This window comes from Stigmatopora argus, chromosome 16 (assembly GCF_051989625.1).
Source record: "Stigmatopora argus isolate UIUO_Sarg chromosome 16, RoL_Sarg_1.0, whole genome shotgun sequence".
In the NCBI taxonomy this organism is placed as follows: domain Eukaryota; kingdom Metazoa; phylum Chordata; class Actinopteri; order Syngnathiformes; family Syngnathidae; genus Stigmatopora; species Stigmatopora argus.
Window position 1 is genome coordinate 6,560,467 of NC_135402.1, and position 23,675 is coordinate 6,584,141.

The window sequence follows — 23,675 nt, forward strand, 5'->3', positions numbered from 1 at the left end:
ATAAGTCAACACAACTTAATTAAAAGCCAGGACACAAACATAATCTTATTTTGCATGTTCTTTAAAAATGATTTGGACTCGTTTCCTAAGTCTATAGGTATGCGGACACGGTTGAGAAAATACTTAAGTAGGCATTTCTTTAATTTTAAGAATCATTCATGAAGAGCATAATATCATTTTATTATATAGAACGTGATCCTGACATATAATCTTTGGTCATGAAAATAACTACACTAACCATCAGGCTTAGTACTAGTGGGCACTGAGCATCTTCCTGTTGCCTAGCTACGGACAACTCAACACAAGGAGGTTGGAAATTAGACGCGCGGCATTGCAACAATCGAGTGAAAAGGTAAGAGCAATCTTTATTTTTTGACATGAAGTATTTTAAGAGATGGCGATCAATGCAATTCTTTCATTGTAGTTTATTACTTTCCAATTATTTTCTCATGACATCATATGATCATAGTGACGATGTGTAACAACACGCCAAATTGATGAGATAATACTTAATATTTATGCACAGCCAAACAATGAAGGTCATTTAATCAACACCAAAAAAAGTTCGTTTAAAGAATCTACCTATAACTAAATATGATAAAAAGTTGCTATAAGAGATTATTTGACCAAAAACATTGATTCATTATAACAACATAGTATATGTACTGTGTCAAAATAGACAAGTGTCATAGTAATTATAAACCATAATCATGTTTCAATTTTTAAAAGATACCTAATGATTAATGAATGTCTGTTACTGTTATTTATTTATTTTGTCACCAGAGGGCATTGTGAGCATCTAGTAATGTCTGATGAAGGCAGAATTCTCTGTGAAGACATGCAGTACGAATATGAAGAGCTTTATTCCAGACCATATATTACATCTGGCTCTGAAATTCCAGAAAATCTTCTCAACTTATCGTATCCTTCATGCACTGTATATGCTGTATATATTTTATGCTCTTCTTACTACTTCTGCAGTAGAGGTTATGATGGTACTTTTGTTGGGGAATGAAATCTTTAATTAATTCTCATAATTTTCACATATAAAGTCCACAAATGTCATTATCTACAGCTGAAGCTGTTAGAATAAGAAGTCACATTGATTTATCTTAAATTTCTCCAGTAATATTTGTCATATAGTTAAGAACTTCTATGAATTTGAACATACTCCTTGATTTATTTTACATAAAGTCACTCATTTGGCTACGACTGTGGACGCAGAGCAAACCTGCAGCTTTTGGAAGAAAAAACTCTGATCTTTATTGCTGGTCAATTGGTCATCCTGCTTGACATTTCCACCAAGCAGCAGAGATACATCCGCTCTTGCAGTGGCTGTGGACTTGGCTCAATTGGAGTAAGAATGAAGAAAACACTGTATAAAACAGGAACAATATATACAGTAAATGGAGAAAATAGATATACGAACCTATACAGTAGTTTTGGTTCTACCATGGCATGGCATGTGTCCACACCAACCAGTAGAGCCAAAATTCCCATCAGACACTAAAGTAGAAAACAGATGGGTTTAAATCCACGCTGGAAAGTGTTCCAGATGCAGAATACTGGTACCAGTAACCAGTATCCGCTGGGACTCTAGATCATAAGTTGTTAAGTTTAATCAGTATGTGCTGGTGTATTTAATATTTGTTTGTGTAGGTACACCCAAGCCATAATTACTTTGCCGTGGCAGAGAAAGGAAAAAAGCCCATCCTGATAATATATGAATATCCTTCATTAAAGGCATATCGTATTCTCAGAGGTAAATAGAACTAATCATTGTTGTATTGGCTCTCTTATGTGGGGTTGTCATCATGTGCTCATGTGTCTGTAGATGGTACAGAGCATGCGTTCAGCTCTGTTAACTTTAATAGTGATGGGAGTCTTCTGGCTAGTCTGGGCAGTGCACCTGACTATATGCTGACAGTGTGGAACTGGAGACAGGAGGAGGTGATGCTTAGATGCAGAGCTCTCTCTCAAGAGGTTTACCGAGTGACATTCTCCCCATACAAACCTGGAATCCTGACATCATCAGGATCTGGCCACATCAAGTAAAAGACTCAATGCTTATTCCTTGTAAAATACATCTACATTGTTGTTGACCATGAAGTGTTCAAGTCATATAAAAGGCAAATTTCTACCAAATGGTTCAGTTATCCACTGAATGATAGTGTGCTCAAAACCACTAAGTACGAGAATTGCCTGAGAGTCTTGAGTTATCTTTGTATATTATCATGCTGGCAGAAACTGCACATATTTAGGGTTCATGTATTCTCTGTCCACAGATTCTGGAGAATTGCTAACACATTTACCGGTCTCAAATTGCAAGGACGTATTGGCCATTTTGGGAAAACTGCAGTTACAGACATCGAAGGCTATATAGAACTTCCAGACGGAAAGGTTTGCATCCAGGTGATCTGACAGTTTAAATTAATAGTTTAACCAGTGTCGTTCCTTGTAGGTGGTGTCTGGCTCAAACTGGGGCAATTTGCTACTGTGGGATGGAAACAGCATTAAAGTGGAACTCTGCATGAAAGGAGGACAATGTTGTCATGCAGGAGTTGTGCAGCCTTTTGCTTTGGAGGATGGACAGCTAATGACCTTTGGCTCTGATGGGCTGATCCGGGTAAAAGCGAAACTGATGGCATAATTGAAAGGGTGTGATAGTCTCATCAGTTCAATACAAATATGTAATTTTTTGACCCTGCAGAGCTGGGACTTTGAGACAATCTGCAATGCAGATAGTAGTAGTGAGAGCAACAAGTTTGAGATGGAGCCCATGAATGAAATGGTCGTTGGGCGCCACGCATGCCTCTCCTCAATAGTGAAAAGCTCCCTCCCCGACTCTGCTGTTTGGTTTGCTCAGGTCACCAGTCATCTTACATGGAAATCTTCCCTTACTGAACACATAAAGCATATTCTTTTATTTTGTAGGATTCCAATGGAGCTATTTGGAAATTGGATCTTTCTTTTACTTACACTGTGAGGCTCGCCTACATTACTAATATAACATTGTTTACTTTTATTTATAAATAAAAGGATCAGGTTGACTGAAAATAGGAACACACTTTTTGTGACTTTATCTAATTGAAATCTCTGTGTGCAGACTCCTGATCCAGAGTGCCTGATATCCTTCCATGCTGGACCAATCAAGGGACTTGATGTATGCAAGAATAGTCATCTCATGGCCACTACTGCAATGGATCGTGAGATATTTTCACGTCACATACCTGTAGTACAGAAAAAAAATGTCCAATGTCCTTCTATTTAAATAGGGATGTGAGATTCTTTTAGAAACATGACATTATCCAGTGATTATTTTTTGCAACTCCTTTTAAAGTATTTTTAAAATGAGATTTAGATATTTGTTTGAGATTAACAGGGTGCCTCACCAATACTGCACTTTTCAGCACCCCTTTAAAATGTTCACTAGGATTTATTTCAATAAAAAAATATTCTAGTGGTTTGTTCTTTTACCATGTCCTGGACCATTTTAGCTGGTTACTTAATATCCTAGATAAAATCAGGCTACTGTCACAACTTACTTGTGCTATATTTCTGGGTATTCCCTTCTCAAGGTACAATCAGAATCTTTGACTTCCTGGCAAAAACCGAACTCATCAGTAGCCGATTCAATCAAGGCGGAACCGCTCTCCACTGGGCACCAGTTTCGGTAAGTATGGATATTCATGTAGTAGTTACGATAAAGCGTGATTTATGGAGAAACAATTTTAGATGGTTTGTTTGCAGGTGCATAGTAGTGGAGGTTTAATGGTGGCAGGATTTGAAGATGGGGTGGTGCGTTTGCTGGAGCTTTTTGACTCCACGGGAATCCATAACAAAGGAGACACTTGTATGCGCCTCAAACAGGCCTTCAAACCCCATCATGGCCCTGTAACCTCAATTGCATATGAACGTGATGGTAAAATTTTAGCCACAGGGGTAAGCCCTTTATCAATTCAGTAAGTATATGTATAATTTGGCTAAATGATTTCATCAAAACCAATTGGAGGCATAGTGCTGATGTTTTTTTCTCATTTTATTATATTAGTGGGTTGTCATACACATTGTTTGATATTTAACTACTCTTTACCTTGATCCATAGAGCTCAGATTGCACTGTGTTTTTCTTTACTGTTGGAGAAACATATGAACCTGTTGGTTTTGTTCAAGTTCCTGAAAAAGTACAGATACTTGAGTGGTCACCTCATTCCCATGTAAGTTTCTTGGAAGAGCAGTATATTTTTACACAAAAATTATCCTCACACCAATTCTCATTGTTACACAGCATGAAAGCAGACTGCTTATTTTGTGTCAGAGAGGTCATATTGTGGAGGTCCCATGTCCAGATCACAATACCCTGAAGACAACTAAATCTTACCAACTGCTGGAACTTCCTCGGAGATCTTTCTGCTTCAAAAGCATCAAATCTCAAATCAAGGTTTTGCTCAGTGTTTTTTTCTAGGGTTTCATTGAGTGTTAACTATGCGGTTTTACAACAATGGTTCTTGATTTACCAGTTTTACAATCCCATTTATGCTTCAATTTCTTTGTCAGACTTTTAATTGATAAAACTGTCATGACTTATTTTGTCATTTCAAGGTGACACACCAAAAAGATGAGGAGCAAGTTCCAGAGGAGAAAAAGCTAGAAGACGAGTTATCCCCCATGGTCATCCCTAACCCTCATAGTCCTCTTCACTGTGGTTTCTACTCAGAGCCTGGTCAATTCTGGCTTTCTATGGTACCTATACATGTAAAAAAAAACATTAACTGACTGACTGGTAATTTGTTGCTCAGCTGTTAAGGTCAATATCTATCAATAATCAGTGGCTATATGCACATTTGTAGAAATTTGACATCAACAGCAAGATGCACTCTCCTTTTCTACATCTGGCTAATTCAAATATATTCTTTGCAGGGAGGGGCTGACTCTGGTTTTTTGTACCACTGCAAGTTCTCTGAGAAACAGGATGAGGGTCAAGACCAACGCCAGGATGAGCCATTTGACTTTCTGAAAGTCCTGAATGCTGATGATGATCCCATTTGTACTATCACCTTCAAGTATGCTAATTGGGACAAACTAAAGAAACATTAAATACCGTTATATTCTCTTGTGAACTGGTCACGCTTATGCTTGTTTTTGTCACAGCTCCAACCGGCAGCTAATGCTGTGTGGAATGCATTCGGGTGCCATTAGAGTTTACCCTCTTGATCCAAACAACCACACCCTAAACTCCATGCAGGAATACTGGGAGCTGAGCATCCATGACAGCAATTATGGACACCTACAGCACATTTGCTGCAGTTTTGATGACATGTTTGTGTTAACAGCTGGAGATGATGGGAATATATTCTCCTTCAACTTACTTACTCATCAGGAACAACAGAAAGGCCTGAGGAGAAAAAGGGCTAAGGTTCCTCCTCCAAGGGTTAGTCAACTTCATCCAGATGAAAATGAACTTAAATCAAATGGATAAATACTTGTGTATATTGCTGAACACATGAGCAATCATAGAATTTCAAGAAAACTGATATTGTGTCCTTCTAACTAGGACGGTCTTGAGAATGAGGATTTGGCTCAGGACATCGATGACCCGGCAGCTGACAGGTTGAGTATAAATTAATTTTGGGATTTCACCCCTATGAGGATAGACCAAAAGTCCACCATCACCTCATTGGATGGGTATTATTATGTTGTGGTATAAGCTTATGTCTTTCTTGTAGTTAGACCTGCCAAACACCATATGGTTGTATTGCCAAAAGGGAAACCTTTAAAGTTATTTGTTCCTACTTTCCAGCATTGAGATGGTCAAACAGAAGCTGGAGAAAGCCCATCTGTGTCAGGATGCTGAGAAGAAAAAATCTGAAAAAAGAAAAAAGCTTGGTGAGATTCAGAATACGTTCAAAAAACTACTCAAGGACAACTGCGACTTGCCAGAACATTCCCGGCTGACATTTGCGGTAAACTTGCACGTAAACACTGTGGCATTTCAACTATGAGAAGTAAAATGTGAACTCAAGTATGTATTGACTAAGTGTTGGTTCCTACCTCTTTGGGATGTCATTGTGAGCAGGAGTTACAGCTGGACAAGTGTTTTGAAGAGGAGACTGAGCGGGAGAAGTCATGCAAAATAAGAGAGGTCCAAGAACAGATGAGCTGGGAAGAGCAATACTCGCAAATGGCACTGAAAAAACTACAGGAATGGTAAGGATTAATAACTACTAATACTACCACTTCAGATACTTTTCATTTATGTTACTGTTTTAACCATAGAAATTGTAGTATTTAATTGGGTTCATTCTGCCTTGATATGGAATAGTTTGCCTTGTGCACTTGCTGTTCCTGAAGCATTTGCACCTTTTTTTTAAAATACAAAACTAATACAATTTGGGAGCCACAATGAAAAACCTTGTGGTTTCGTTTTACTTTCAGGTTCAATGGCTATTCTGACTCTAGTATTGTCACTGTGTTTGCCATCCACAATGAGCACAAAGTGTCCACCTACCATGTTCCAGTGCTTTCCTCAGTGCAGGTCCAAGAGCAGAATGATTACAGTAGCACCAGCAACAATGAAACTGCTCCAGATGAACACAGAAAATCAAGAGATCATACTGTGAAAGACACTTGTGAAACAGACGGTGAACCAAGTGTTTGTTTAACCAAGTATATAGAGTGCACGTTTTCAAATTTCATAATTTGTGTTCACCAGAGGAAGATCTTCCACACGTTCTGGTGACTCGATCTTCTGCTGTTAAGTTGGCTGATCGGCAGATGGAGCGGTTAAAAAAAGCAGCTGAAAAAGCTGAAAAGGCACGTGCCAAGATTGAACAAAGAAAGCAGGAATGGGACAAATTGTAAGCCTGTCATCATTGCAGATCTAACATCCATACTGAATCTCATGATTTATTCAACATTAACCACCTTATTCTCATCTCAGTTATGGAGAAAAACCCAAGAAGAATTTTGAAGATCCACAGGATGTGCAGGCCATCTGTGAAGCCAAAGAGAAAATTGGAGATTTGAAACTTAAAACAGAGAAAAATTTTACCGTCCCAAAACACTTAAGAATGAATCCCGACAAAAAGAAAGCAGAGATTACTGAACTCGAGGCCAATGTAAACAACACAAACAATGTTCTCGAACACATTTCATTTTCAATTTGATTCAGATTTGTTTTTAATTGCTAATCTAAAAAACAACAGAGCATGTATACTGACCTGATTTGCATTCATTCCAACAGTTACATGAGAAACAGATTGAAATGAACAGAGAGATTGTGGCCTTGCGGGACTCTAAAATTGGCCTTTTAACAAAACTGCGGGCAGAGACAAAGCAGCTCAAGAAGGTCCAGAGTTTTCTGCCATTCCACCTCCAACGCCATCCACCCCCTCTCCCCACCATGCGTCCAGAAGAAATCCCGGAGAAGAGACTGCAATGGACACACAAAATGCTATCCACATACAGGGTGCAGAGAGACCAGAGGTACTGGAGTCATGTTTCATGTTTTAAATTACCGATTGCTCAGCATGGGAAAGCCCTGGATGAGAAATTTTCATTTTTCACGGTGCACCACCCAAAATTTTATTTTTTCATGACGGTATTTATTAAAACATTACAGGTTTCAGTTGACAAGGCTGGGGGATCCGGCGGGAGGCATAGATTTGCTTAAGGAACTTGAAAAAAAGATGGAAGAAATGGAGGAAGAGTGTGGTATGCCAGTTTTATCTTCTTCTGGAGAAGAGGAGGAGTCACAAGGGGAGGAAGATTTACAACTAAAAATGGAAAAAGAGAGCAAATTGGTGCACATGCAGGACTCGCTACTGGAAAAGGTCTGATATAGTGTGTTAGTTTAGTTCTGGATTACACATTGTTAGTTATTGTCAAATAAAAAGGCATATTGCAAAAATCTTTTAAAAAATCTAGATGGAGAACATGGTGCAAAAGTTCGATAAGGAGCACCTGATGTGTCTTCAGAAAGTACAAATGCTGGAGTGGAGGCTAAAACTTGGAAACCTCCGTCAGCTAACGCTTAATCAGGAGTTGGTCCTGCTTACTGAAGTGGAAAAGAGTGAGGAGATTCTGGAGGAGAAGCTTAAAATGCATGTGAAGGAGGAAAGCAACTTGATGGTATAAAAATTGTAGCCATTCCACAACTTTATCCCTTTCAAAAGAGTATTTCTATATTAGTAATATTTTAATCATTTTGTAAAAATATATATATGTTGGCTTGCTTATAATGTGCTTTCCAAATCTAGTTAATATGCAATATATGTTCTGCGCTCCCTGGTGAGGTGTTATGGAAAATGCATGAATGTATAATATATATTAATAGATGTTGCCTCGTGCAGATTATAAAATTTGTCTCATACTTTTGGAAGTATAAGTTGGAAGAGTGTCAAGAAGAGCTGGAACTGAAGTACCAAGCCATAACCAAGCTGCAGGACAAAGAGAAGGCAGTTAGAAAAGCATTTCAGGCCTCGCTGGGTGACGACAAAAAAATTGAAGACTATCTGACAAAAGTTTTTAAAAGGAAAATAAAACAGAACAAGAAGCAGCAGCCGGGTGAAGGTGAGGGTATAATTCATGTAATCTGTTTTTGGAAGTTGTAGTTTTGTTTTCATGTTTCAAATATATTTTGCAGAAGAGGATGAGGAGGACTTTGACGATTATGAAAACTGGGATGATGATGCTGATGATGATGACTGGGAAACCTCAGAGGGAGAAGCTGCAGAAGAGGAATGCCCTCAAGGTCAGTAGTTTACTTTTCCATCTCAGTGCATACTGTTGTTGAATCTCAATACCAGAAACTGTTTGAAAGAAACTTTGCAAATGAAGTTTCACTTCAAAACTTTGTAAAGGCTGCAAAGTGTAACTTTTACACTCCGGGCTATGTATCGTTTATATCACCTCAGTGAATAAAATTAGTTTCAAAACTGCATTGTATGATTATGGAGGTTCTTTGTCACGTGTATTCAATTTAGTTAAAGTAGGAAAAGAACTGTATTTAAAAAAGCAACAATTTGAGAATGGGGCAAATGCTTTTTTCACAATACTTATCACTGTACACATCAGTGTACATATAGAAACTAATGACTGTTTTACACAAACCCTGGAAACCCATTCCAGAATCCACAAAATCTAACTAACCATATCCTCTGCTTGATTTTTTCGTCACAGGTTGTGATCCAAAATTGTTTGAACTTGTGCTGCAACTTCGTGAACGTCGACTAGACCTGGAAGAACTGCTCATGGAGGAGGGGAAGAATGTAGATGTTCTTGAGAAGGAAAAAGACTCCCTTGTTAAGAAGGTCAGGAACTCATAAATGTGAAACCAACAGCTGTAGCACACTAAGTCTGAATGTCAGTGACAATGTACAAGACAGAAAAAATTGAATTCTCCTTGTTTTACATGTTACATTTGTAAATTCATGTTGTCACACATATCACCTAGTCAGCATGGTTTAGTGGTAGAGTAGTCACCACCTAATCCAGAGGTTGTAGGAAATCCCTATCATAAAATCACTTACAGAAATGTCATTCTGCTTATTTGCTTGAACTCGTAGCTCAAATCAGTGAAAATCTATCACAAAGCAGCCGAGGATGACTTAGAGCAAGTCAACTGGGAGAAACAGCAGAAAATAAACCAACTTGATATTGTGGTTCCTCTAAGCCTACACCAGGTAAAGGGAACTTGGGAAAGGGTGTATATTATACGTTCCAAGATACTATTCGCAAGTGTCTTCTTTCCACGCATTTTCTGCTCCTATCCTCTTTAATTCCCATTTCTTTAAGATTGAGTTTGATGTAAGGGTACCTTTGGACCTCAGCCTTGCATTGATACTCAACAAGACTGAGTTGAAACGTTTGGAAGAGCGAGTTAAGGAGTTGGAAATGGACAAGAACCAGCAGAAAGATGTCTACAATCAAGCCAGGCAGGAGCATATTAAGCTCCTTCAGGAACGAAAAGATAAGAATACTGAGATCCAAAGTAAGTTCCAAGTAGACAATTGGGGCCTTGAGCTACGGTTAAACAAGATACACTAATCAAATTGATTTGTGCTTCGGTGTAGTGCGGCAAAAACATTGCAATCAGCTAATGATGACGAGGTTTGGGAGAGAGGTCAATATGGAAGATCTTCAGACGCTGTCAGGCAACAGGACAGTTGAGGAATTGAAGCAGGAATTACTTGTTCAAGAAATTGCACACAACAAAGAAATCAAACACTGGGATGTACGCAGAGCAATGGGATTGACGACATTTTTTTTATCTTCATATTTTTGATTTTTCTACATACCATCTACAGGTCAAAATAGAAAAAGCTCGTGGGGTTCTGATGGAGATGACAAGGACCAACACAGAGCGACTTCTCTGCTTGAATAGTCTTTTTGAGCAGAAGATGGAGCTGGAGCAGAAACTGGATGCTAGGCAGAAGAAAATTGTAATTTTGCATATACCATTATAGTATATAGTGGTATGACAAAGTTTACGATACAGCTCATGTATGTTCTAAGGGCAAAAAGCTTCAAGACTGGAGCAGGCGTAGCGACAGAAGTGAAATCTCGGGTCTTCAAGAACTGGTGAGAAAGCAGTCCCAGCAGGTGGAGAATCTCAGTCGCGCGATCAACCTTTTGTCCCATAAAGGAGGCCACATGCTACCGAGAAGTCAGACTAAGCTACCTCCACTTGCTCCTTTGCTTAACCCAACTGTAAATAAACATTTGAGGAAATCAGGTAAACCAAACTTTAGCAGTAGTGACTGGAAGGCCTACAATGGAATGTAGGTATATCTTACTTATGAATGATACATTTTGTTTTTCTGCTACTGTTTTAAATGTTAATTCCAAACAATAAAATATGTCATTTCAAAGTTGTCCAGTAAAAACTCTTCTTCATTGCCCAATTGGTGACCAGTTCAGGATGTAACCCACCTCCTGCTCATTATAGGGTCTTACAGCCCCACAACCCTCGTGTTGCACCCCACCGTTAATTATGTTTTTGCCGAAAATATGAAAAGTGGGATATAAAATTAATAAACCAATAATTTTTGCTGTTATAACAGTAATTAGTCCATTATCTACCATCATTAAAGGAAGCCTATTGCAGCATTTTGTAAAATAAGGTTTATACCATAATCTGAATTGGTCACAATCAAAGTTCGACATGTTTTTGGTGGCAGAAATGTTCATAATTGCCTGAAAACGTAGAGAACAAATAATTTCATTTTCATTTGAGCGTCTTTTTACATTTTTTTGTTCATCCTTTATGTGATCATCGCATTTCTTTTTCATTTGAAATCAAACGCCGCATCAGCTCGATTTATGCACGGCTCATCTTAATTTTATAGGAAATGTGTATTTTAACATGTTTATCTCTGGTTAGAATTAGCAACTTTAACCTACACTGCAAGACTAAACGAAAAAGAGCGCTAGTTTATAGATAACAGCACCAAACTGTTTTTTTAATCCATAGCTTTCGTTTTCTAAATGAAACAGAAAAATCATATAAAATCGTGACTTACCCTTGTGTTGTAGTTGAACATGTATTTTGTTTTTCTGACTTAATTCAGTTGTTAATCGGTCCAGATCTTGAGCGTTCATTTCTTTTGGGATTATGACGCTTGCTATGACGTCATATATTAAGGACCTGCATAGTATGCCAAAGCCTTTATACGCAATTCACCACATGTTACTATTGTTTTGCATTTGAAGTGCATTGGCTTGACCATCGTCATTTGCGGTTCAAAAACATTCTTGACATTGAGGAATTTCCTTCACAGAAAATAAAAACGTCACTTGTGCTATGGCTGAAGATGTTACTAATGAGGTTAGTTTTCTTTCTTTTCTTTTTTTTAATGTTTAAGCATGCAGGAGTCAGTCGTAAAATAATAACGACCATATATATATATATATATATATATATATATATATATATATATATATATATATATATATATATATATATATATATACATATATATATATATATATATATACATATATATACATATACATATATATATATATTTATATTATATATATATATATAATTGTATATTATATAAACATAGTGATTGATCTTACAGGTTAACTTGTTATTATACAAGGAAAACAGTTGCTGAAATTTGCATGTATATTCCAAAAAAAGACAATTATTTAACCAATGGTAAAGAAGAAGAAAAAGTGTAAAATATGGCTCTCTTACACAGGAGGGCCAAGAAGGCACCGGCTTGCAGGATGTGGAAGTAAAGCCGTTATTACCAGTTGACATGTGTTACAGTTATGATGAGCTTCACTCCAAACCATTTATCACTCCTGAGTCTGACCTTCCAGAGAACCTCCTGTTCCTCTCGTAATGTTTTTTTCTATTATAGTACACGTTATTCTTTCTTTTTGTGTGGCGGATTCGTATGATCACACAGTTCATCTGATATTTTCATGACTGATCTAATAGCGATCTTTTTCTTTCTTCTTTAAGTCATTCATTTGGGTACGACTGTGGCCGCAGAGCAAACCTGCTGCTGCTGGATGACAAAACTCTAGCCTTTATAGCAGGGCAGGTACTCATCCTGCTTGACGTTTGCACTAGGGAGCATAAATACCTGCGCTCTTGCAGTGGAGGTGGGATTGGTGCAATTGGGGTAAGATTGAAGAGCGTATGTCAGTCTTTGGATATGAAAAACATTTAGATAATGACATTTTAATCGCTATTGTAGTGAATTTTGTGTAGTGCTGACAAACAGTTTGATTAACATTGCAATACAATGACTGATGATGAGGTTTGTTGTTGAGTGAACTAAAAAAGTACACTACACTGTCTGATTAAATTGTTAGCATTCACAAACATACTTTTTTTTAAAAGTGGGCACTATATTTTTTCAGGTAAGCCATACGAAAGAACATTTAGTTGTGGCAGAGAAGGGGAGAAAACCCCTTCTGATAGTATTCAAATATCCCTCATTACAAGCATACCGCATCCTGAGAGGTAAATAGAATCACAATCCATCATTGATATCATTATTACTCGAAGGGCTTTGCTTCATTATTATGCATTGCCTCTCTCTATAGATGGTACAGACCGTGCGTTCTGCTCTGTTAACTTTAATGTTGATGCAAGTCTTCTGGCCAGCCTGGGGAGTGCACCAGACTACATGTTGACAGTGTGGAACTGGAGGCAAGAAGAGGTGATGCTAAGGTGTAAAGCCATTTCGCAGGAAGTTTACCGGGTGACCTTCTCCCCATATAACCCTGGACTACTGACATCATCAGGATCTGGACATATCAAGTAAACTCCACCAAAAATACAACAACATGAATACATAATTCAAAGAGAGATGTTGGTTTGAATGGCTATATTTGTCATTTGATATAATAGCCGTTCAAAACATTTTTTTCTCCCCAGGTTCTGGAAAATGGCCAGCACATTTACAGGTCTAAAATTGGAAGGGCTCATTGGCCATTTTGGAAAAACTGCAGCAACGGATATTGAAGGCTACATAGAACTTCCTGATGGAAAGGTCTGTGCCCTGTGGATTATGTTTGAACACATCATTAGGTTATATTTTATGTATCAACACTGGAAGCAGAGACAAGTATGACATCTTATTAAGAAAATATAGTGATATCATATTGACCTTAACCACTTATTTCTGACAAATAACATTCACCAAACTTTCCCAGGTACTCTCACTGCATAGAAGATAATTACTGAGACATATTTAAATATAGCAATATAATTTTAAAAAAAGGAAATGTTGAACTTACCATCTAAATTGCCATCTGACCACCTTCTCAGGTTGTATCTGGCTCAAACTGGGGCAACCTGTTATTGTGGGATGGAAATGCCATTAAAGTGGAACTGTGCAGTAAAGGTGGCAACTGTTGTCATGCCGGGGTAGTCCAGCCTTTTGCTTTAGAAGATGGACAGTTGATGACCTTTGGTGCTGATGGAATGATTCGGGTAGTGTAAGATTTTTCTGCATATACACATTCATATTTTTACTGTGTTCCTTAAAAGTAAACACATGAAATGCTCCGTATAGTAACTAATTATACAAGGACTTATATTGGATCTCATTGCAGTGTGCAAGTCTTTATAATGCTGTTGCTCTTTGGTGTGTTGTTTGCAGGGCTGGGACTTTGAGACTATAGATGCTGCTGACAGTAGCAGTGAAAACAACCAATTTGAGCTGGAACCCGTGAATGAGTTGCTCGTTGGGCGTCAAGTTAGCCTCCACTCAGTAGTGAAGAGTTCCCAACAAGACTCCAACATTTGGTTTGCTCAGGTCAGAGGTCATCAGATACTTAAAGGAATGCAAGTTTCCAATTGTTTTGTAATTGTAAAAATGAAATAAATTAATTGAAATTTCTTTTTTTTCTCTGCTGTGTGCTAGGATTCCAATGGAGGTATTTGGAAAGTTGACCTTTCCTTTACATACTCAGTAAGTTCATTATTTTGATAGCGACAAAGGTTTAACTAAGTGCCAATCTACACTTTATCGTGCAATTCCATTTCCCAATGTGCATGGACTCCAAATATCAAAACAAAACCTATATTTTAAATACTACATTGAATTCATCTAACATGGTCAAATATTCAGAAAATCGTAGTATATAATGGAAATCCAAATACTATTGTCTGCCAATTTGCAATATTATGACAAAACACCTCTATATACTTTGCATTAATAAACACTGACCCAAATCTAGTTTAGATGTGTAGTTGCCAGCACTGTTACTAACCCAAGGTGTTAACATCTCGGTGAACAGACTCCTGATCCTGTGTGCTTGTTTTCTTTCCACGCTGGGGAAATCAGTGGCCTAGATGTATCAAAGAGCAGTCATCTCATGGCCACAACATCTCTGGATCGTGAGTCGTTCAACCGTATCGTCTAAATGCTTGCTATGTCAAAAGGTGTGCAATTTCCCTGTGTCCTTTTTCCAGGTTCAGTCAGAGTATTTGATTTTCTGGCAAATATAGAACTCACATGCAGCCGCTTTTCTCAGGGTGGAACCGCTCTCCACTGGGCTCCATCTTCGGTACATTTAAAATTTCAGAAATGCAACTTCAATCTCAAAAATTCATGCTGAGGTTAAAAAAAAGATATCTTATGTTTGTCTCAAGGTGAACGAGACTGGAAGTTTACTGGTAACTGGCTTTGATGATGGAGTTGTTCGCTTATTGGAGCTTTACGATCCTGCAGGGCTTCAAATAGTAACTAGGAACAAAGCCGGGGCCCAGTTGCGCCTCAAACAGGCCTTAAAACCCCACAATGCCTCTGTCACCACGATTGCATATGAATGTGATGGAACCGTCCTAGCAACTGGGGTAAGAAGGCTTAAGTTCAATGGAAAAATCTACAAAAATCAACTCATGGCAAGCACCTTTATCAAGCCAACATGTCCGCATTATCATTGATATTATATTAAAGTTTTATAGAGGTCCTAGACCACATGTGTCAAAGTGGCGGCCTGGGGGCCAAATCTGGCCCGCCGCATCATTTTGTGTGGCCCGGGAAAGTAAATCATGAGTACCGACTTTCTGTTTTAGGATCAAATTAAAATGAAGAGTATAGATGTATATTAAATTTCCTGATTTTCCCCCTTTTAAATTAATAATTGTATTTTTTTGTAGGCTGGTTAAAGATTTTAAATTGCCCCTAGGTATGTGTGTGAGCGTGAATGGTTGTCCGTCTACTCGTGCCCTGCGATTGGCTGGCCACCAATATACTGCAGCAGTTATGATTTAAAAAAAATCTAAATTTATCTGGAGTTTTCTTCCTGAACTTTGCGTCTCTCCTCAGAGCTCCGACTGCACCGTGTTCTTTTTCACTGTTGGAGAAAGCTATGAGCCGATTGGTTTTGTCTCTGTTCCGGGACCAGTACATTTGCTCGTCTGGTCACCCCCCTCCTATGTAAGACTTGACTGGGAAAGAAGGTTTTTTTTCATCAGAGGATATATAACTGAATCAATTCTCATTTTACCTAGAAAGAAAAAACCCTGCTAATCCTGTGCCTAAGTGGTCATGTTGTGGAGGTACCATGCCCTGATCCGAATACTCTGGAGGAAGTCACATCCTACCAACTACTTGATCTTGCAAGAAGAAGTTTCCGCTTCAAGAGCATCAAATCTCGAATCCGCGTACGGCATGAATGCTAGTGCTTTTTTTCTTTCTTTTGACAACAGGGTCATGAACATATTGATCTTATTTTAATCTAGAATTCCAATTTGGAAATGTATTTTCCATCTTTGATTTTCAGAGAGAGGAAGAAATAGCAAGACGACTGGAACAAAAGGAATTGAGAAGGAAGGAACGAGAGAAAAATGAAATTGATGATGATGATGAAGAGGAGGAAGAAGAAGAAAAGGAGGAGTTGCCCCGCATTTTTATTCCTGACCCTCCAAGTCCCGTCTTCTGGGGTTTCTTCTCACAGCCTGGTCAATTCTGGCTCTCAATGGTTCGTATACAAAAAAACAATATAAATTGTTTTTTATCACCTTAAACATTTGCAATCAGCCTAAGCACACAATTGTTTTTATCACTTTAAACATTAGCAGCTAGAATAACTAAGAAATTATTATTTATTGTACACTAAAGGCAAAGCCACCGGTGTAGATTTTTGTTTGTTTGTGCTCTTTGATGAGGATATGCAGTATTCCCCTTATAAATTCAGGCACTTTTTTGTATATACTTTTATGTATGCAGCGAGAGTCATTTTATCAGCAACCAACCCCGGCCTAGTGTCCATAGTTGGCTGGGATAGGCTCCAACACCCCCAATGATCCTTGTGTACAGAAAATGACTGAATGAATGAATGAAAATAAAAATATTGACATTCTTATTCTATTTTTAGGGTGGATATGATTCTGGTTTCTTATACCACTGTAAGTTTTCTGCGAATCAAGATGACAATTCAGAAAAATGTTTTGTTGAGCCATTTGAATACCTGGAACTCCACAATGCTGATAAAGACCCCATTTGCTCAATCACCTTTAGGTATTGTATGTTAGGGACAACACATACAATTGACACCTGTGGAACCACTGTTATGTATACATGTATACTTTGCATCGATGCTTAATAGGCTTTTATCTGGTTATTTTCTGTCACAGCTCCAATAGGCAGCTAATGCTCTGTGGCATGAACTCGGGATCTATCAGAGTTTATCCTTTGGAAGCCGACGATTATACCCTAACCTCAATGCAGGCGTACTGGGAACTGGGCATCCATGACAGCAACTACGGACACCTGCGACACATATGTTGCAGCTATGATGACCAGTTTGTGCTGACAGCAGGTGATGACGGGAACATCTTTTCTTTCAACATGCTTTCTTCTGAAGAGCTGCAGAAAGAGATAGAGAAAAACAAAGCAGAGCTTCCGCAACCAAGGGTGCGTCAATACTTTCTCTGAGATGTTTACAAATGATTATTTTATGTCAATAAATAAATAAAGTGGTATCATATTCTTTTAACAGGTGGGATTGGAGCTTGAGGCCTTAGCGAAAGACATTGATGACCCAACAGCATACAGGTTGGGTTGAATGAGTGCTCCTGGAATTTTACATTGTTGCTTCATTTTTTGTGTATTTGTGTTTCTTCCAGCATAGAGACGGCCAAACAAAAAGTAGAGAAAGACCGCCAGCGTAGGGAGGCGGACGCAAAGATTTTAGCCAAACGAAAACAACTTGCGGCACTGCAGAACGACTTTAAAATACTACTGGATGACAACCTGAACCTACCAGAACACATTCAACTAACTTCCATGGTATACACGCACACACACACACACACAACAAGGGGGAATTTGATTATTTTTTTTCATCAATATAAGACTTAATGTTCATTATTCAGTATTCTTTAGTCTTGTTAATGTTCATTTTTTCATGTCATATTTGAATTTTTGAACATGTTAACCTGGATTTGCCTAACTGGATCACATTAAAGGACATGATTTGTTTCTTTGCAAGGATATCCAAAGGCTTTCAAGGCTTTTAATCCATTTTGGAAAATGAAAATACAACCCTTTGCAGCGGAATGACGTTCAGTTTAGATTTGGCTCATTTGTTCCGACTGAGGTGTTCGTATGGAGCATTTATATTCGGTGTGGGTTTCTAACCTAATTCTAATTGGAATATTAGGCTGCGTGTAAATCACATTAATGTGCCAATTGTCTTAGGTTTTTCCACATTTGTGAGTAGGAACTGCTGCTCGACCAACGCTTCGAAGAGCAAGCTGAGAAAGAGAAGACACGACGATTAAATGATGTACAGTACCAGATGAGCTGGAGAGAGGAGCATTCCCATTTGTCACTCCAAAAGCTTCAAAACTGGTACAATTGCTTAAAAAGATAACGCACCACTTCTGACAAATTAGACCGTTCTTTTTTGTTGGTGATTGTCTTTCAGGTTTAGTGGCTCTGAAGAGGCTCATATGATCTCTGTATTTGCCATCAACACTGACCACAAAGTCTCCACCTACCATATTCCAACTCTTTCTTCAACCCGAGACCAGCAGTCTAGTTCTGGCGGTTTAGATGCGGATGAAAGCACTCTGGTTGAACGCCATAAAACTAGACCTGAATCTGACAAAGACAGCAGTGAATCAGATGGTGAGATCCTTTTGTCCTTATTACTTTTTTTCAAATGCTTTTAATACATATTTTGTTGACGACATGTGCTAAATAGAGGAAGATGCTCCACCCCCGGTGACCCGTCCTACTGTACAGGTGGTAGATCGGCATGTTGAAAGGCTCCAAAAAGCTGCAGAGAAAGCGGAACAAGCACGAGCCAAGATTGCAAAGAGAAAGGAAGAATGGGACAAACTGTGAGTGTGGCATATAACAGCATAACTTATAGAGTTTTTAATACTTCTAAATCATGCTCAGGTATCAAAACCTTTCACATTGGTTTCTCAGTTATGCAGAGAAGCCACACAAGGACTGCGAGGATCCACAAGATGTTCAGGCCATCTCGGAAGCCAAAGATAGCGTTGGGGACTTGAAACTCAAAACTGACAAAAACTTCACCGTACCAAAACACCTACGAATGAGTGGCACAAAAAAGAAAGTCGAGATGATCAAGCTAGAGAGCAATGTAAATCATATTTGTGGTGCACAGACACATATAATTCACTTTTATAATTCACTTTCATTTTTATTAAGTTTAGTGTCAGGTTTTCATGCAAAAGAGAAGGATTTCCACACCTTATTAACTTTTTTTTTTGGTGTGCCCTACTTCCTGTTTATGTTTTACCATGTCTTGTTTAATACTTTCATTTTACACCCCACCCCATTATTTATTGTAAATTTAAAAAAAAAACATTTAGAAGATGATTATGATATTCACGTTTTCAATTAACCTGTTCATTTTTGGTATATTTGAAATCGTTTTTTGTTTGTCTGTTTCTTTAAGATTCCTCTATTTTCCCAGTTTTAGTTGATTGACATTATACAATAACAATTGAACCACCGTAATTGCCAGTCATAGCATGTTTTGCATCCATCCTTTCAGATACATGAAAAGCAGACGGAGATGAACAAAAAAATTGAAGCCTTGCGAGACTCCAAACTTCTCCTTGTATCAGAACTGACAACTAAGGCCCAGCAGCTCCAAAAGATTCAAAGTCGTTTGCCTTCACAGCTCCACTCCCAACCACCCCCGCTGCCCACTATAAAAATTGAGGAAGTGCCAGAGAAAAGCCAGCGATGCAGCCGAGCCACCCTCGAGAGATATAGGGAACTGACAGAGAAAAGGTCATGTTAATGCTTTAAAAGTAACTGACTTTCAAGTGGTAAATTCAGTTTAAAGACAATCTCTAATGTCTGTCAACAGGTTAAAGAATGCGAAGCTGGAGGATGATGAGAGTGGGATAAATGTGTTGGATGAGCTGGAAAAAGAGCCTCTAGAAGTGAAGGAACTGGACAATATATTAATTACGTCTACAGAGGAGAACGATGGAGAAGAAACGCAAGAACTGAGTGAGGAGGAGCTCGAAAATATGAGCCAGGAGGAGTTGTTAGACATGCAGGATCTTCTGCTAGAGCAGGTCTATTAATGTTTTAATTGAAATTACTGTACGGAAAATCTCAATGTTGTATGCTTTAAAACATAAATGTATTATTTATTTCCTAGATGAACAGTTCAATGGCGAAATTTGATAAGGACCACCTAATGTGTCTTCAGAAGGTTCAGATGCTAGATTGGAAGTTAAAACTCGCCAATCTCCGTCAGCTGACTCTTTATCAGGAGTTGCTGCTCCTCAAAGAGGTGGACAAGAGTGAGAAGATTCTTCAGGACAAACTTGACAAACGCTTGAAGGATGAAGATCAGCTGATGGTAGGAAACCCTATTCTAATGCCAAACGATCTGTTTTACTTTGATTTGCAATTCATGCTATTATTTTAATCCATCCCACAGTTTTAGAATTTGATAACCTGGTGCGTTTGGTTTTGTTATTTTTCCTTGGGTGGACCTAGTCTGACCTTGTTAGCAATTTGCAAGTGAATTTTCAATTCAAAACCATTCATTTCATCCCTTTTTTTAACAGTCGGACCTGGAGAAGTGTAAGAAGTCATTGGAAATGAAGCGTAAAGACATTACGAAACGGCAAGAGAAAGAGAAAGCTTGTACAGCAGCTTTCCACGCCTTGCTGGGGGATGACAACAACTTTGAAGAGTATCTCACCAAAGTATTCAAAAAGAAGATTAAACGCTCCAAAAAGAAGGAGGAAGGAAGTGACGGTGATGGTATGCTCATTTATATAATGTCACAATGGTTTTGTGTCACCTATATTTATTTGCATTCATTTGTTTTGCAGAGGAGGATGAAGACAGCAATGATGATTTTGACGATTATGAAAACTGGGATGATGATGACGATGATGATTGGGATGGATTAGATGGAGATGCTGCGGTGGAGGAGTGCCCTATAGGTCTGTATTACTTTGTATAGTAGATCATTTTATCCTAAGCCAACATACTTTTTGTATGATAAGTTTCGATAAAAGGCTGACTCCATGCACTTAGTAGTAATTGTTACAATATTAAATTACATATTTTGTGGCAATGATAGCAAACATCACCAAACTATTAAAAACGAATACTGGAATGTAGTATTGGGGCAGCAAACAAAAAACAACACATCTTAGCATCAATTAGACTGAAACTATTCATTGGCCACAGGGTGTGACCCCCAACTGTTTGACAATATACTGGAGCTGCGTGAACGTCGCCTGGATCTGGAAGAGTTACTGGCAGAGGAGAAGAAGAATGCTGAACAACTTGAGAAGGAGTGTGAATCCATTGCTAAAAAGGTTAACTATACGTTTTATTGATCAGATGTGTTGATGGTATGGAAGCGGGGAAAGATTCACTCTCTGTAGCGGTGTGATTGTGGTACAAAGGTTATTTTTTTCTGTGTAATTTAGTATAAAAAGAAATCTATATATAAACTGAAAGGTATTGGGCCAATGATGGTATTATATGCAACACTAGATGTAGTCAGTTCTTACAAAACTTGAGCATTTGATTTGATGGGATTACACAGTGAAAAGATGCTACCGAGAAAATGAAAAGAAATGTAAAAAATAAACTCAGGTCAATGCAGAAAAATGACCATAAATAACAATGCAGCAAAAAGCAGTCAATTTGCCCCAGAAAAACTTCCCGAATAATGTTTCAGATGTACGCCTAATTTCTTAATTATGCACTTGCAGTTGAAATCTGTGAAAGTCAGTCTCAGGGCAGCGGATGACGACTTGGAGCTAGTCAACAGGGAGAAACAGCAGAAGATGAATCAGCTAGATGTTGTGGTTCCACTACGGCTTCACCAGGTTAAGAAAACCTGTTGTCTGGGTTCATTAATCATTGTTGTCTTCTGCCAAATGATGGTCCTTTATGGATTCCCAGATTGAGATTGGTGTATCTGGCCAAGAGCCTTCCGATCTTACCCCGGCATTGGTGCTCACGAGAATGGAACTGCAACGGCTGCAGGAGCGAGTGAATGAGTTGGGGGTAGAGAAGCATCAGCAGACAGAGGTGTACCGTCAGGCCCGTCAGCAGCACATCAGGCTGATCAAGGAACGCAAGGAAATGAACAATGACATTCAGTGTAAGACCAAACAAAATGGGCAAAACTCTCGAGGCAATCAGCTATCAATCTGTGATCGTCCAATTCAATGTTTATATTTTGGTGCAGCGCTGGAGAAGCTGTGTCACCAGTTGATGATGACAAGGTTTGGGAGAGAGGTGGACTTGGAGGTTCTGCAGACCTTGTGTGGGAACAAGACCACTGCAGAGATGAGGCAGGAAAAAATACTGCGAGACGCTGCAAACGCCAAAGACGTCGCACATTGGGATGTATGTTAAACTGTGCATGAGGGTCAGCTTGGATCATTTATATGGTAGATAGCTAATTGTTTTTTTACTGTGTTAAATTTAGAAAAAAGTACAACAGGCTCGTGAGGGTCTAATGGCGATGACGAGGAGCAACACAGAGCGTCTTCGCTGCTTGAATAGTCTTTACGAGCAAAAGAAAGAACTGGAGATGAAACTTTACACACGACAAAAGAAAATTGTAATTATATTACATGATGTCAATTTCTCATTATCAGTGATTGTCAAACTCTTTAACCTAAAAAAAAATGTATGCTGTAGTCAAAAGTGTTCCTCAAAATGAGTTTTATTCCTTAAAAGTAGATTCAATATTTTGGGAGCTATGCTACTATTACTCACAGAAAAAAAGAGGGGAACAACGGGTACCTAACCATTTTATCCTCAAATTATGAAACCAAATATAATACATTTTTCCGATGTAACGCCAAGCGAATGAAATGACCTGGATGAATACATTTACATGTATTTATTGGTTATGATGTTATATCAGCTTTAACCAAAAACAACTTTGTGCTTATGTGTACTCAGGGTAAGCATCTTCAGGCCTGTAGCATGCGAGCAGACAAAAGTCAGATCTTCAGTCTTCAAGAACTGGTTAGAAGCCAATCGGAAGAGATAAAAAGGCTCTCCAAAGACATCCTCAGTCTTGGTACAGGAGGAGGACACATGCTTCCCTTAGGCCATCCTCATCTACCTCCACTCCCTCCGCTTACTTTTCCCACGGTCCAGAAACAGACATGAAAGCAATGACCATTTATATTTGGTAGAAAGGAAGAGGACGTTATGGAAAGTGAGACAAATCACTGAAAATGGACTCAACCTGATATGATTTTAGTTCATTACAATGGCCCTGCTTATGAAGCCAATCACTACCTGACTGCTAAGCAGTAGACAAGAGGGCCACCTGCAATATTTCTATTTTTTTCAAATAATTCTTTAAATTACTGTGGATCTAAAAAGGTGGTGAGGTTAGACCAGAACAGATCATCTAGGGGTGTTGGATTTATATTTATTTTCATGTTTTCACTTCAAATTTACTCGCATTAGTGCTATATAACACCTGCTGGCATTTCATTATTTTATCCACTCATTATTTGACATTTAAATGGCCAAGAATGGAACATTAATGTAGAAAAACTAGTGTTATTTTTTTTTAGGTGTAATAATTTCTCTCATTTCATTTTAATGTAAAAATATAAAATGTTTGAAACAATCCAACCATAAAAGCAGTGCACTCACAGTTAAGTTTTAGTTCCCAGTCTAGGTTGCTTTGATGTAGTGC

At 38.4% G+C, this 23,675-nt stretch overlaps 2 protein-coding genes across 2 annotated transcripts; both read left to right on the forward strand.

Moving 5' to 3' along the window:
- Window positions 1-99: 99 nt before the first annotated feature.
- LOC144091308 (cilia- and flagella-associated protein 44-like) lies at window positions 100-10,990 on the forward strand. Its single transcript, XM_077623531.1, has 36 exons — window positions 100-127; window positions 286-352; window positions 784-921; window positions 1,195-1,357; window positions 1,660-1,762; window positions 1,835-2,051; window positions 2,286-2,400; window positions 2,462-2,626; window positions 2,711-2,866; window positions 2,935-2,982; window positions 3,107-3,206; window positions 3,579-3,673; window positions 3,751-3,942; window positions 4,106-4,216; window positions 4,288-4,440; window positions 4,602-4,742; window positions 4,920-5,062; window positions 5,151-5,430; window positions 5,554-5,609; window positions 5,800-5,962; window positions 6,076-6,206; window positions 6,435-6,640; window positions 6,712-6,856; window positions 6,940-7,117; window positions 7,243-7,484; window positions 7,621-7,831; window positions 7,926-8,129; window positions 8,381-8,570; window positions 8,644-8,751; window positions 9,180-9,310; window positions 9,566-9,682; window positions 9,795-9,990; window positions 10,073-10,233; window positions 10,307-10,441; window positions 10,515-10,780; window positions 10,948-10,990. The coding sequence occupies exons 1-36, from the start codon at window positions 100-102 to the stop codon at window positions 10,988-10,990; spliced, it is 5,298 nt and encodes a 1,765-aa protein (XP_077479657.1).
- A 708-nt stretch (window positions 10,991-11,698) lies between these two features.
- On the forward strand, window positions 11,699-23,511 carry LOC144090944 (cilia- and flagella-associated protein 44-like). Its single transcript, XM_077622876.1, has 34 exons — window positions 11,699-11,826; window positions 12,209-12,351; window positions 12,478-12,640; window positions 12,882-12,984; window positions 13,068-13,284; window positions 13,402-13,516; window positions 13,795-13,959; window positions 14,129-14,284; window positions 14,393-14,440; window positions 14,769-14,868; window positions 14,944-15,038; window positions 15,124-15,327; window positions 15,803-15,913; window positions 15,988-16,140; window positions 16,260-16,457; window positions 16,854-16,996; window positions 17,113-17,392; window positions 17,478-17,533; window positions 17,605-17,767; window positions 18,201-18,331; window positions 18,408-18,610; window positions 18,687-18,825; window positions 18,917-19,094; window positions 19,512-19,753; window positions 19,833-20,046; window positions 20,133-20,336; window positions 20,548-20,746; window positions 20,818-20,931; window positions 21,182-21,312; window positions 21,715-21,831; window positions 21,908-22,109; window positions 22,197-22,357; window positions 22,440-22,574; window positions 22,922-23,511. The coding sequence occupies exons 1-34, from the start codon at window positions 11,803-11,805 to the stop codon at window positions 23,132-23,134; spliced, it is 5,220 nt and encodes a 1,739-aa protein (XP_077479002.1). The 5' UTR covers window positions 11,699-11,802; the 3' UTR covers window positions 23,135-23,511.
- Window positions 23,512-23,675: the final 164 nt, after the last annotated feature.

What these genes read in the sequence shown, in the direction of transcription:
- LOC144090944 (XM_077622876.1), top strand. Translation starts at nt 11,803, where the DNA reads ATGGCTGAAGATGTTACTAATGAG. An exon ending in GCATCAAATCTCGAATCCGC is followed by an intron (nt 16,141 to 16,259) that starts GTACGGCATGAA and finishes TTTGATTTTCAG; the next exon opens with AGAGAGGAAGAAATAGCAAG. An exon ending in ACACACGACAAAAGAAAATT is followed by an intron (nt 22,575 to 22,921) that starts GTAATTATATTA and finishes ATGTGTACTCAG; the next exon opens with GGTAAGCATCTTCAGGCCTG.
- LOC144091308 (XM_077623531.1), top strand. Translation starts at nt 100, where the DNA reads ATGCGGACACGGTTGAGAAAATACTTAA. An exon ending in AAGAAATCAAACACTGGGAT is followed by an intron (nt 10,234 to 10,306) that starts GTACGCAGAGCA and finishes TACCATCTACAG; the next exon opens with GTCAAAATAGAAAAAGCTCG. An exon ending in ATGCTAGGCAGAAGAAAATT is followed by an intron (nt 10,442 to 10,514) that starts GTAATTTTGCAT and finishes GTATGTTCTAAG; the next exon opens with GGCAAAAAGCTTCAAGACTG.